Raw genomic sequence first — 14,503 nt, 5'->3', positions numbered from 1 at the left:
CGTGCAATATTTAACAAGATGTTGTCATATGCATAATCACATGGTTTAGGTTAAGAAATTGCTACTGAATCTTAAGGCTTACATAACTCAAAGCTGTTAGGAAACCATACATAAAAAAACAGGAAGACACAACATATCATGGTCAACACCAACATAAAAAGGCTCACAAATGTTCAGTAATGTTGCTGTTTAAAAACATGTTTCTGTTGTACAGTGTTTCTTATATTAGCCAATCACTCAGACTAATGTTCACTTAAGGCACTCTGTGTGAAGTTACTGTTAACAGGAGACACTAATCAACAGAGATTATGTGGGAGATGGACTGGATACTGAGATAATAACACGATCGGAAAATGCAGTGAGGAGATTAATGCAGAAAGATTTAATTACTGTCACTTTGATGCAAATGTAGACTGAAGACAGTTTCAACCCTTCTATATTCAAATTTGACCTGTTTGAAAGTAAAATGTTTTATCTGTGTGATGTATTTTTCATCCACAACTTACTTTGATGATGTATCCACCTTAGACCACATTTAATTTAAAATGTTAAAAAGTGACACAATGTATCTATTGTATTGCTTGTGAGGAACAGAACAGACAAAATATACCATGTCTAATGATAAGTGAAATAATTCACAAAATAACTTTTTCTAGTATTTTCTTACATGTTTTTGCATTATTGTTTTGTTAGTTGTGGTATGGGTCAACATTGGCTGCTTATACTTTCCTATTGAAAAAAAGGAAAAAAGTCTGATATATGAGCTTTAATTCTAAAAACAACACTTCATCGTGGTTGATCAACACCAGGTGTTATCTCCAGCATGGTGTGTGTGTGTGTGTGTGTGTGTGTGTGTGTGTGTGTGTGTGTGTGTATGTGTGTGTGTGTGTGTGTGTGTGTGTGTGTGTGTGTGTGTGTGTGTGTGCACTGAGCCAAGTGTGTGATGAGATGTGAAACATAGAGCATATTTGCAGCATGCCACTCTACAGTTGAATTCAAGATAATATATTATATACTATTATTATACTATTATCATAGGATAAGTATTTTAATTACTTACCACCAGGTCAAATTTGACCCATAACAGAACAGATGCAACTTTAAAAAAATAAGCATTTAAGAAAAAGGAAAATTATCAATATGTGTTTCATTGTATTCAGTAGGCCATTGTTGATGATGTAACAAAGCCTTGTTTTGATCAGAAAAAAAGTAGGGTTAGGGTTAGTCTGAGAGTTATGAACCTAAGTAAGATTGGGTGCACTGGCCTGGGGGCGTGCGGTCCGTTGCTTACCCCTCCGCCTCCCTGGAAAATAAAAGTTAAAGAGAAGTAATGTTTTTTGTATTTTCTGTTGATTAATGTTTAAAGATGAAAGTTTTTCCATTAAAATAAATAATAAAGAAGAAATAATAAAGAACCCAGAAAACAACAAATAATCATCAAAACCCGTGCATATACTGTGTGACATTTGTTTTATGTAATTTATACCATTGACCAGACACAGATGCAGCTCAGGATCAAACAAGATGAAAATACAATTTAACATGGTAAAATTATTCCAGAATACAGTTTATGTTTTTTATGGACACAGGTAAGAAAGACACAGATGTTTCCTTTTTGTAGTTTTATTTTTATTCCTTGATATTAAATGATGATGTGTGTGGAGGTGGACCTATTGACTGGGTTGTGCAAAAGGAAAAATTCAGAAAAAAGGTTATGGTTAGTGGCAATACAATGTAGTAAACCGTAACCAACGTAACCAAAAAGTAGGGTGTTAGGGTTAGGGTTTCACACATCTAAACTTGGAAATGGATCAAATTTGACCCAAACACAATAGGAAGGTTCAAAAGAAGAGCTGTTTTTTTTTCCTCAGTTCAGGCTGAGAAAGTCTAATTTGTCTTGCCTTCTGTGTCAAAATGTTGCTGTTACTACAGAAAGGAAACTAAGAATTACACAATTTTACTGTCCAGTCATTTAGACTGAGACACTGCTGACAAGTCTTGTCATTTCAAACACAAACACACACACACAACGAAGAAAAAAAGAAAAAAGGAAGTGCCTTCTTGTACTTTTTTGATACCCCATGACCACATAAGGTCATGACAGTGTCTGCGTTTTTCTTGTAAGACTGTCTTTCAGACATTTCTCTTTGTGGGAAACACCAGTCAAAGTCTGTTTGTAAAAGATAATAGCACAGCAGTCATTACAGTATGTAGCTGTACAGTATATATCTACTTTAACACTGTCTCTGTATATATGTATATATATATATATATATATATATATATATATATATATATATATATATATATATATGATATTTCTATTTTATTAGTAATTTTTCCATGACAACATACTGTACTGTACAGTAGAATTCCTTAGCAAGTTTTTACTCCCACAATGTGTTCTGTAGCTTCCTCTGTATTTGGTAATACTTCAGAGCAAAGAGGAACCTAGAAAGTCCCCACTGATTAAAATGAAGCACTATGGAAAACACCTTCTTTACTGCACAGTGTCATCCTTTATTTATTATTCTAGCAGACCCTAATGTATGTTCTTCTAAAACCAAGACAGGAATTTTAACATAATGCTTATTCTCAGAATACAGCATGTGTCATAGGATAACTATGCTGAGATTGTTACATAAATGAATGTTAAAATAGCTCACTATGACTTCATAGTTGGAGTGTGTAATCAGGTCTCCTTGTAAAAGCCTAAAGTTTACATGCCAACATGCCAATAGCTCTTCAGTGATGGCTTTCCTTAAGAGACTGAGAGAGAGCAGACAGGCAACTCCTTATATAGACTAATCATCTCTTTCTCCGTCTTGCTCTCTGCCTGTTTTCTCAGTGCAGAGCCCAAACATTTTACAGGACTGGAAAACAGCAATGGTTTACCTCTGGGGGGACCAGTTTTATTTCTGGACATTTGTCAGATTCCACTACAGCAACCCTTTAGTCACTTTTCATTATAGCTCACATTCAAAATCTCACAGAGTGCACAGTGTTGGGTTAACTCATATTTCACTCTGTATGTGTGTGTGTGTGTGTGTGTGTGTGAGTGCGTGTGTGAGTGCGTGTCCCTCTCCTCATTGGTAGGACCAGTAGGTTGTGATGATTTATAATACCCTTCTGCATGGCCCAGTAATTCTATGAGGCTTTACTTAATGCTACTGGTAATGTCACAGTCATTTTTTTGCCATCGTGATTGTGTGATCAGTGATCCACTGTCAGCTCCAATGGTCTTTCCTGCAATTTGTTCAACTACAGATCTGAGCTGGATAAAGGGATATATTGTCCCCTTGTAGGTGAGCACAACTGAGAATAAGGTTTTTATAAGCCATATCAGAGCTACACCCATTATAGTACAGGGTCAACACAGTATAAATTGAGAGCAAGGTTTCCATGGAGGAAATGGTACGCATATGAGGGTCACTGCAGTGTAACTTGAACATAAGGTATCCTTCGAGAGAAGGGAAGGGTACAATAGGTTTCTTATATGTAAGGACAAAATGCAATTTCCATCAATGAAATAGCGAATAATGAAAAAAATGTTACCTTGAATTGTGACTGCCAGAGCAGTAGACCTGAATATACATTTTGTTACACTAGATCAGTGTCTCTGACAGCTTTTTACAGATTATTTCTGGTGTTTTAGGATGATTAAAAAGAGAGTCTGAAGAGAATCTGAGATTTCAAATGATCCCTTCAGGTATAAAAGTGTATATAAAGCAGATGGCTTCTACATGAAGGTGTGTCTGCAGTAGCAATCAAAGGCAGGAGCATAAATATACAGTGAAATCATTTTCATATAAACTACTGTAAATAAGGATTTCCATCAGGGAAAGTGGCGCTACACTGAGGTCATTAATCAACGCTTGCTCGAGGTGACTGGACACTGAAGTGCCTCAACAGCAGCTGTGATATAGCCTCACTGTGCAACACTGTGTGTGTGTGTGTGTGTGTGTGTGTGTGTGTGTGTGTGTGTATGTAGGAGGGTGGTTGCTATTTGTCTAAGATGGCTCAGACACACCTGCAGACATGGTGAGGCTTGTCTCATCAATTTTCATGTAACCATGCCTGTAGCTATGAAAAAGCACACAGCATGTTCAGCCAGTCATGGTCAGGAAGTGTGCCTTTCAGGTTTATCAGACAACATTGTTTCAATTGTTGAATTTGTAGACAATGCTGTGATAGAAATGACGGAGAGCAAAACATTTAACAGAATTGCATCGTGGTTATGAAACTGTTTTTAGAGTTCATGCATTTGGTTTAATGTATGTTTAATGTAAGCTTGCATCATACAGCATTTGAGGACATAAAATATACCAGTCAATGCACATTCATTTATAATCTCTCCCCTTTCAGGACAGGAGAGTAGATTGAATTTAATGTAAGCAGAACACTTGAAAAAAAAGTTCTTACTTGAATAAAACCCTCTTTTGCTTGACTGAACTGAAAGGCTATTGACCACAATGCCACAGGCACAGCAAGTGTGTGTGTGTGTGTGTGTGTGTGTGTTTATCTGTGTGTATACTTCACATGACCTCATTCATATCACTTATCTACATCTACATTATTTTTAACCTGATGGTACTCTCTTTAGCAACTTTCATTTCCCCTTTTTACACCAAATTTCATACTTCATAATCTGGGTGTAGTCGGTTTAACCGAGCATCTGAGGGAACATTTATTTTAATATCCTAACATGGAGAATTCATTTCAACACACATTTAATAAAGGCTTCTTATGAATTTCTCATTCAGTTTACCTAACGTTCTCCCTGTGCTTCTGTCTGACATCATTCAGCGTGTGTGTGTGTGTCTGTGTGTGTGTGTGTGTGTGTGTGTGTCTGTGTGTGTCTGTCTGTGTGTGTGTGTGTGTGTCTGTGAGTGAGTAAAATAAAGCAACCACAAGAACCAGTACGCCATACAGGAAACGCAAAAGCACAAGACAGAGGGCCCATTCTTACACAAAGTGGGCAGGGTGCAGTGACGTTGTGACCAAAACACACACACACTCACAGAGAGGGGAGGAGGAGGTGGAGAAGGAGGACGAGAAACAAGGGTAGAGAGGGAAAGAGGAACAGAAAGTGAAGACTTGTCAAGATGTCTGGGTGAGGGGGACCAGAACTGAGCAAAAGCCAGACGTCTAAAAAGAAACAACAGAAGTTTTAGCAGCTGAGTGGATCAGACAGGAGGGGGAGACCTGACCTGCCATTTCACAAGTGCCTGTGGGGTAAGGTGCCGCTTTGAAAGAGATCTTGAGTGCCGGTAAACTTGAAATACTTTAAAAGAGTTCTGAGTGGTGAATGTTCATGTATGAAACTGTTGAGGTTTTTTTGCTCTGTGAGTCTGGGAATACAAAGTCAAAACTGTTTATACTGTGGCAAAAAATACTGTTGTTTTGGCAGAACTTACACCTGACAGGATGTTTGATAAGTTACAATGATAAACTGATAAGAGTCTTCCTGTATTTGAGTGCACTGACGTGTCATGCTAACACGCACTTAGTTCTTTTCTATCTCATTTAGTGACAGAAAGTGCTTACTGATGATAACTTCTCCTTCTGCTTCTGCTAAGACTGTCCTCCACTTTGCTCTCTCTCAGTATCAAGTTGACACAAGTCTGAGCTGCAATATGCTTGTGCACTTGTGCACTCAATGTAGAGAACTGTACTCCTCCAGACTTTTAGTTTCAGTGGAACAGCTGTGTTTCCATAATAACCAACCAAAAATACTAATGGTATGAAACTTAGATTAATTACGTTGCTTTAATAGTTTGTTGCTGGTTGAGACTAGTCAAACTGTGTTATAATACGGACTGATAGGGGCTTTGCTCTGACTGTGTGCTCGGGGCAAGTCATTAAAGATTCCTGCCTTGCCTTCTGTCACAACTTTGTCTTTTAGGTCGCACATGTTCCTTAAAAAAGGCAGCTAAGGGCCAAACTGATTGCAATCATAATATTTTTCTCAGCCCCTTCCTGGCTTTGTGTGTCCCAGGAATGGCCTTTTCCTGTATATGAATGGCTCCAGGAGAGCACAATGTCATGAGAAAGTGAAGACGGTCAGAGTCTTGGAATGGTATGTCAGTGAAATCACGTGAGCAAGGAAATATTTAGAGCCTAATTTAAATGTACTTTTTTATTGTAAAAAAAAAGGATGTACAGTCTTTATAAAATGAGCTGTTGTTTGTTGTTGTAGCTGTATTAAATCACAAACTAACCTCAGCTCAGATATGTGCCATCAGCAGTTACAGTGTGAAAACCTTTAGTATCTTTCACAGAACTGCAAATGGCCGAGAGAAAGAGACACTCAAGTGTTTACCTCAAGAGAAGTTCAAACCATTCAAGTGTGAATAATCTAAGTGAGGGAAACTTCTGCAGTGATACAATGTAGCTATTTTGACACACCCTTGTTAGTGAGGACATTGAAAGATTAAATAAGGTCAGTACATCGTTGATATAAATCTTTTTCCAACACTACACTAGTTCACCCACGTTTAGACACAACTTACAATGATCTCATAGTTCCTGGCCACAGACCGTAATTATCATAACACTCAGTGACTTATTCATTCCATTTAATGACTTTACCTCTGATACATTCTTAGTCATCTCTTTTTTTATAGCTAGATAACACATCTGAGCTGCTCCTGGCCTCTGTCTCTCACTTATTGTTCAGTGGCTCTGGGTTGTTGTGTTGACATTGTTTTTCAAAATATAAGGGAGTTGCTCACTCAGACCAGAGAGCACACAAAGGTGATGGAGCTCAGCCAGACTCATCACAACAGCATGTACCTACAGTCAAGAAAATAATGACGAATAATGTGGTGGTGACACAGTCGCTCCCAACAATGAGCTCAGTCATCAGTGTGGCAGTGGATCCAAACCTTAAAATGAAAGGTTGTGTATTTGTAGATACCCTAGTTAAATTGCATGTCTACTTGTTGTCACTATGAATTTATTTGAATTATTTTAGAAGTAATTCAAAACGTGAAGAAATACATCATTTTGTTTTGCAGTAATATGTTTTTTTCCTGCTTTCCTAAGAACTTAATCATCTCTTTGTGGTCATGACTGCTAGGCTGGGCTTAGAAAAAAATCAGCTTGCACCTGAGATCTACTGTAATAACAAAGTACAAATTTCAGAGGCTCACAAAGCCTAGGAGTGCTTAGCCTAAAATGCGCAGCCACTTCTATGACCTCGCTTTTAATTTTAATTGATGTCAGTTGTTGAAAAGTATAACAACAACCTAAATATACAAATAGAGTTTTTAATGTGTTGGTTTATTTTAGATAAGCGTTGGTTTTGGTGAAACTGCTCACTCTTGAGGTCTCACTCTGACGTTTCAAGTGATGCTCTCGATACTTAGCTGTAAGAGCTCAGTTTCCTGTTGAATAAATGAACAGGAGGGAAGTTAGTGGGCTGTCTGTGGGTAAACCAATTTCACACATGAGACGCAACGCAGGGTGACATCCACGCCAAATCTATTTGCTCTCCACTTGCAGGTGCATCTTCCTCTCTCTCTGTCTGCTTGAGAAGCAGCCAAATGTGAGATGAAAATCTTTTCTACCTCCTGCATCTAGAATACAAAGGAGCCCTGTAGCCGTGAGCTACAGAGACTCGTAGGGAAATACTTGAGTCAAATGGTGTTTGAAATCATTGAAAAACTATAGTTGTTTAACACTATTTAAATAAAGACATGCCTCAAGGCCTCAGACTTAATCAAACAGTCTAAATTCTTAGGGAAAAAAAGAAACAATATTGCTTTTATTTCTCAGACTGACTTATCTTTTTGAAACCCATATGCACCAGCAGAATATCTCATGTTTTCTTCTGCAGGAGAGCTGTTTCATCTGAGGGCAGAGGAAAATGTTACAATCAGACATTTATGAAAACTAAGGCCAGATTCTGTCTATCGCCTCCATTGGGAACCGTTTAACGGTATTGAGATGAATATCCTGCAGCAGGGTTCTCTCTAGCTTACCTCTCTCCCTCCTCTCATTTTTTTCTGACACTCTGTCGCACTCTCTGCCTCAGCGGGACTCTTAGAAAGATTGGTTACCTCTATCTCTCCCTCAGACACTGTCCTCTCCATTTCTCCTTTTCTCTCTTTTGCCCCCTGTCTTCCTCAGAGGGGCTCTTAGAGAGATCTGTCCTGCATCCTGAATGACTCCTCTGTAGTATTAATGAGGGGGAAAGCTGAAAATCAGAAGTTGACGTTGACAAGAGCAGAGAGCAGTGGAGTAGAGACATTAAAGATGGAGACAGAAATATAGATTGGAGGCAGGGAAGGGAAAGAGAGAGGAAGATGAGCTTTCTGCAGGAAGCCAAATTTCTGCCCATGCTCACTTTCTCTGTTTTTTTTCTTTATTTTGTTATTGTTCCACAGATACACGGAAGTTGAACCACCTCTCTACAACTGGATTAAACCAAACCTAACGCCAAAGGGCAAGAGGACAGGGAAGGACAAAGAACAAGAAAACGGAATAAACAAACTTGACTGATTCACAGCTTTCATCAAGATCAGAATCATCACAGCCCGTGCCATTTCAGAGAAAACTATCTCATAAACAGGTTTTCTTTTAGTCTCTTGGATTTGTTTAAAAAAAATGCTTTGGCCTTTTAACTGTTTCATGGAACACTTAAAGTGAGGAGACATACATGAAGTCACCCTACATGCTTCCAGTGTTTCCTACTAACATAAACAACACAAGCCTGAGCACATACACAAACTTCATACACTCATCAGATAGAAAGCTGTGTCTCGGGGCAACTATCTAAACTTCAATCATCAACAGCGGGAGACACGAGCACATGAAAGCACTGAAGCTGACCTGAGAGTAAAACTTCATATCTTACAACTTTAAAGAGGCAACCAGATAACATAAAAGATCTTTTAACTTAAATTAAAAGCAAATCTTTTTTTTTTTTGTGTCTCCAGCAATATGTGCATTTACTGTCCTATAAACTTCACAAACCTCTAAAGGCTTAATTGAGACTTTACAACTGCCAGACAGACCCAATTAAAAGGAGTCACAGCCCCGTGTCCTAAAGCCATGGATGGGAAAACAGACAGCGTCCAGGATTTTTTTAACCAACTTTGGAGCTTTGCAACAGACAAACACAACCAGGGAGTCTACAACACAGTCTGCCTAGTGGTCCTCCTAACTCTACCCTTGCTGGTCCTCCTCACCACTTTGGTGGTGTGCTGCCACTGCTGCTGCTGTCGCCATGCCAACAGCTGCTGTTGCTGCTGCTGCTGCTGCAGAGACACCATGGCAACCGAAACAAAGAAGAAAAAAAATTCTGCCAATACGGAAGACTTGTGGATCTCAGTGAAGACGGGGCCGATGACACCTGACAGGGTCGCCCTGGCCATGGTGTAGGGACCTCTTAAAAAGGGACCTAAAAAGAATATTGCTTATCTTGGGGTCAGTGGATGCAGTGGAGCTAATGAAGTGTTTCAAAGGGGCAAAAAGCTTTGACTCAAAGCTCTGACTACCTTGGATTCAAATGAAGCTTAAGGAAATGTTCAGACTAATGGGAAGAACTTCACATTGTATTGGGGACAGATTGTACAGTGTACAGATTCTTGTCATTTTGTATTCATGTAATATGTGGGGGTTGTATGACAATGTTTACAACATTTTGTATGAATGTGTGTGGTACATAAAGGAAGAACTATGCTAGCAACAAGCCTATACATACCTGCAAACTGTGTGTGTATGTGTGTGCCTGTGGGAGTAGGTTAGAGAGTGTGTGTATGTGTGTGTGAGAGAGAGAATTACAGCATTATTGAGAGCACTTTGTTCTTAGAGCTTCAATGTGAATTTCATTGTGTCTGTATTTGGGAGAGAGAGCAATTTAAGCACTGCCCAGTGTTCAGATGGCTGTAATACTTTCTACTTTTCACATGCGGGCTGCAGTCTAGACCAGTGATTGACTCTTACTTTCTAAACTAAAAGAAAACTATAATTCCATTCATTTTGATATCTTTCCTGTACTTGCATTATTTGCTGTTGCAGTATTTTAAAGTCAAGGCACAATGTTTAATCCAAATGTAAACAAATCAACCAGCAGAACTTAAAACATACTGCTCAAAGGAATGTCTTAATAACCCAACTGACACAGATAACTATCTATCTAAAACCAATCATGTTTCAATCAATAATGTTTGGAAACCCAGTTTCATTTCGATTATGTTCATTTGAGAAACAAACATAATGATGATTTATTTAATTTTTTAGCAACATTCTCATTTGTGCATATTTTAACAAATTTAACTCCTTTTTCAAATCAAGAGAAGAGAAACTGTGAAATAATCAAATGATTTAGGCTTCAAGTGGATTGTGCCAAAGGGCTAATTTATTTCATTTTTTAAGTGTATGACATCTCAAAGCCCAATAAGCAGAAGCATCTCAGCAGTATCGTCATCTTTATGCATTAGCTTACATTGGTACTAAGTTGATCTTCTTGCTCAAGTGCTGCTGGGAAAAAAGGCCCCACTCATTTCATTACTGCTCAGACAAATACAGTCCCGTGTGGAAATTGGGATTTGCCTTTTCTGCTTCATGTTGAGAGAAACTGTACTTGTTGGGCTTAATTTGAAAGTTGCCCTCCGAAATAAAGCCCCTGTAGCGATGCATGATCGCTAATCAGAGATACGAAACCAAGACTAAGAGGTATGCCAGGAAATAACATCATCGACATGTTCAGAGGTTGGCTGAACATGTCACTGTGGTATTGTGGTTTTGTTCTTGCATTTGAGTTTTGAGAAGACATTACGAATCTGACACTTCAACATGAGATGCAAAAGCAGGGAGTCACAGCTGGAGGTCCCATGATGTAGTAATTAGAAAACCCAACTGATCACAGATTTTGAGCAGTGACAGGTGGAAAATATCAATTATGTGATCATTGATATTTTGCGTTTAGGATATGGGGGAATTTGTTTTAGCTTTCAGTATTTTGTCATTGTTGTAATTAATATAATTACAAGGAAAAATGTAAGCAGACAGGAAAATTATGGTTCTGCTAAAATGATCAACTACTCAGGCATACATGCATAGTGATATATTTTTTCAAATTTACCCCAGTCCGCCCCCAGCTGTACTCGTACTCAGTTAGCAGGTGCACATGAGTTACTGATCCTCATTATCAGTTTTCAAATGTATCATACTCTAGAGGATTGTTGGTGTTTTTACAACCCTGTGATATAAATGTATACTATTCTGAGGTGTTAACATGTAACACCATTCACGCTTTTCTCCTCAACACCTATTAGGCAGTATTAGTCATGTTGGACCTCACTATGTTTTGACTTTCCTCACCTCCCTCACACATCATTTTCTAGGGACTATATGTAAATCAGGAGGCAAGGGGAGGAAATATGAAATATATGCTTTACTTTTTCCCTTTGTCGTTTTGCTGTAATCAAAAGGAATAGAGGTGAGGTTGGGGGAGGGGAGATTTGTCATCTGTTTGAACAGCAAACATACCATCCTGGAGAGTTTTCTATTCAATAGCACCACTTTTTTGATCCCATCCAATTATGCATGACATTGTATATTTACGATGTGTTTTTGTTGTTCCATAGTTAAAAAAAACGCTGAATGATTCTTTTTTTTTAATTATGTGCCTGGCTGGGCTCTGTTGGTTGCTCTGCATGCATAATTTATCTTGACATGTAGAGATACAATGATAAAGGAGAGCACACTGTAGAAGATGACAGGGAGAGAAATAAAGTATTTTTCTAGCTTTGTGGAATCTCATCTTTCTATTTCTAATATAAATTGAAATGAACAGGGCCTTTGAAATTTGGCATCAAATCATTATCTTTATATGTAAGCATATCGAATATAGCACCTGCCTCTTCATTTAATGGTGGCTGCTGAGAAATATGCTTACAAAATTCAGTATTTACTGTGTACAGCAGTGTATGCATGCATCACAGCTCTTGATCACTTTTTGCAGAGCATTAACACTTTCTGCTCTTCAGACCACAGGAACTGTGACAAAACTGTGACAAAAACAAAAACAACCAACAAAGAGCTGCAATTGTTTTGCATTTATGTACAGCATGACATGCACTTTGCATGGCTTCAAATAGCAATAATTGATGATAAACAGTGAATGCTGCAGTGAATGACAGAAAATGCTTGTAGATGGCAAAAAACAAGAATATGTGAATAGAAATCTAAATTCTATAAATAAAAGTGATGGAGGAAGGTTACTTCCGGTTAAGCTATGCAAATAAACAAAACTGTAAGCTGCTGAAGCAAAGCAATTAACAGGCACTTCTGCCTCCAGTGATCTTCATGAACATGTAATTTTCATCATCGGTTTGATGGCCGTAGCAGAGGAACCTTTGATGCAAGTAATCAGTTTGGCTTGAGGAGCAGTTCATCTTTGACAATATTAAAGCTCAGACATGTACTTTGGGAAATTTGTTCCATGTCACGGATCCTGGTTTTTAACCTGCGTGAGATGCTCAGTATTGTCAGAGTATTAGCATAACTTAAATCTCATCAAGTAAACAACCTATTTGTTTATTCCAGTCTTAAAGGCTGGAGGAAGTGACTTTGAGAACAGTCTTTCATAACATATCTTTTCACTGTGACAGGTAATCTGGAGGTGGATTCAACTACCTGTAAAATTGATCTTATCGTTACTGTGGTTTTAAGAAAGGTGTGATAAATTGAAAACAGTTAACAGTATGTTGATTTTTAAATACTTTAGTTAAGTGGTCTCAACCCATTTTGAAGAGCTGATCTCTTGTAATGATGTAATGCCCCAAATTGCACATTTGTGACTCCACCTGTACGCATAAATAGCATTATTCAGGTCACGTGTTGAATATAAACTTAGGAGGCCAAACAGCTGACTGTTATTTTTTTCTGTAGCAAATACAATTTAGTAATACACATCTGAAGACTATGTACGAAATTTAACAAAACACCACATAATGTGGCTGCTGAGGAACAGGCTACCTTAAGATCACAACTTGGGTAATGCCTCTATTGGTTATTTGGGATTTCATATTACATCTAGCTAGAATGCAGTGTTTCATATTGGCAAATGTCTGCAAGTGAAAATCAAGCAAGAGAAATACAGGAATACATTCATGAAAACATCCACCCATACTTATATCGAAACGCTTCCACGGTGAACCTACAATACCAAGAAATACCACCAGGGGTCTCCTCTAGCTATAATGTACCCCATAATGCAGGAACTTAGACCATAATCTTAAGTGGTTTTGCTTCAGTTGATAGGCTTTTTTGACTAAAGTTAATTGCAAATCTCTTCTCTTTGGTGACCTGTCTCTGTACTGCACGTCTCTCTTTCCATGAACCACTCACACTCTCCCCCTTAAAACAACCACTCCCTTGTTAGAACCACCTTCTGTCATGGAAAAAATACATCACACTGAACCTCAGGCGTAAGTATCCACCCGGCTGACACAGGCAGTATGTATGCATGCTACTGTACTATATTTATACACACACACACACACACACACACACACACACACACACACACACACACACACACACACACACACACACACACACACACACACACACACACACACACACACAGGAGAGAGACTGAAAGAGAAAGAGAGAGAGAGGGAAAGAGAAAAAGAAAGGGCAAACTTCTCTTTTTCCCCTTTGTGTTTATTTTGGCACTAAAAGAACCCCTCGCTTGCAGAGCAATAGCAGGAACCAATCTCCTTAGTAATTTGCAATCACTGTGGCTGAAAAGGCCTTTCCCATAAATGAGCTTTTGTGAGACTTCGTTTCAAGTTGAAATGAAGTGCTATGCTAGTCTGCCGCCTATTTGATTTTGATGAATAAACACTGAAATATTTTTCTTTTCGCTTTTTCCTTTTGGCCTAGGAAATGCTGTTTCTGAGGTGTTGTTTGAGCAGATTAAATTTGATATATGTATTTTTTGTGTTTAAAAGGAATTGTGTGCTTTTTATATCCAGCCAATATAGTTTTGGTTCCTTCTCTGTCAACCAGTGAGCCTTCTACAGATTATGAGATACAGAACTGAGAGATTATTATGACATGATCAACAGTCAGTTCCTGTAACTTAGTCAGTGTAACTCAACTTAGTATGACTCAGGCTTACTGTGGGAACACTGCAGTTCTAAAAAACCAACAGCACTCATGTATTCATCAGTCTTAAAAGTGGCTTAACTCTAACAAGAAGTTAAAACAGGAACAGATTAAAGTTGACACTTCATAATAGATCAATAATGTTAACCCAAATATTAAAAATACATATTCACAGTAGAATCTCAGCAAACTATACACACTAATCAAGACTGTTTTTTAGATTTAGGGATGACATTGTCAGTCAGTCAGTCAGTCAGTCCACCACTTTGGTCCAGACTGAAATATCTTAACACTTTATAGCTGGATTGCTATGGAATTTGATACAGACATTCATGATCCTTGAAAGGTGGAATCCCACTGACGTTCTTGACATTTC

At 38.3% G+C, this 14,503-nt stretch overlaps 1 protein-coding gene across 1 annotated transcript; it reads left to right on the top strand.

The window, feature by feature from the left end:
- Positions 1-5,058: 5,058 nt before the first annotated feature.
- Positions 5,059-9,769, top strand: LOC128369022 (uncharacterized protein KIAA0040). Its single transcript, XM_053329970.1, has 2 exons — positions 5,059-5,235; positions 8,391-9,769. The coding sequence occupies exon 2, from the start codon at positions 9,058-9,060 to the stop codon at positions 9,385-9,387; it is 330 nt and encodes a 109-aa protein (XP_053185945.1). The 5' UTR covers positions 5,059-5,235; positions 8,391-9,057; the 3' UTR covers positions 9,388-9,769.
- The last annotated feature ends 4,734 nt before the right edge of the window (positions 9,770-14,503 follow it).

This window comes from Scomber japonicus, chromosome 12, assembly GCF_027409825.1.
Source record: "Scomber japonicus isolate fScoJap1 chromosome 12, fScoJap1.pri, whole genome shotgun sequence".
NCBI classification, from domain to species: domain Eukaryota; kingdom Metazoa; phylum Chordata; class Actinopteri; order Scombriformes; family Scombridae; genus Scomber; species Scomber japonicus.
Note: the sequence above shows the minus strand (reverse complement) of the source record. Positions and strands in the feature narration are given on the sequence as shown.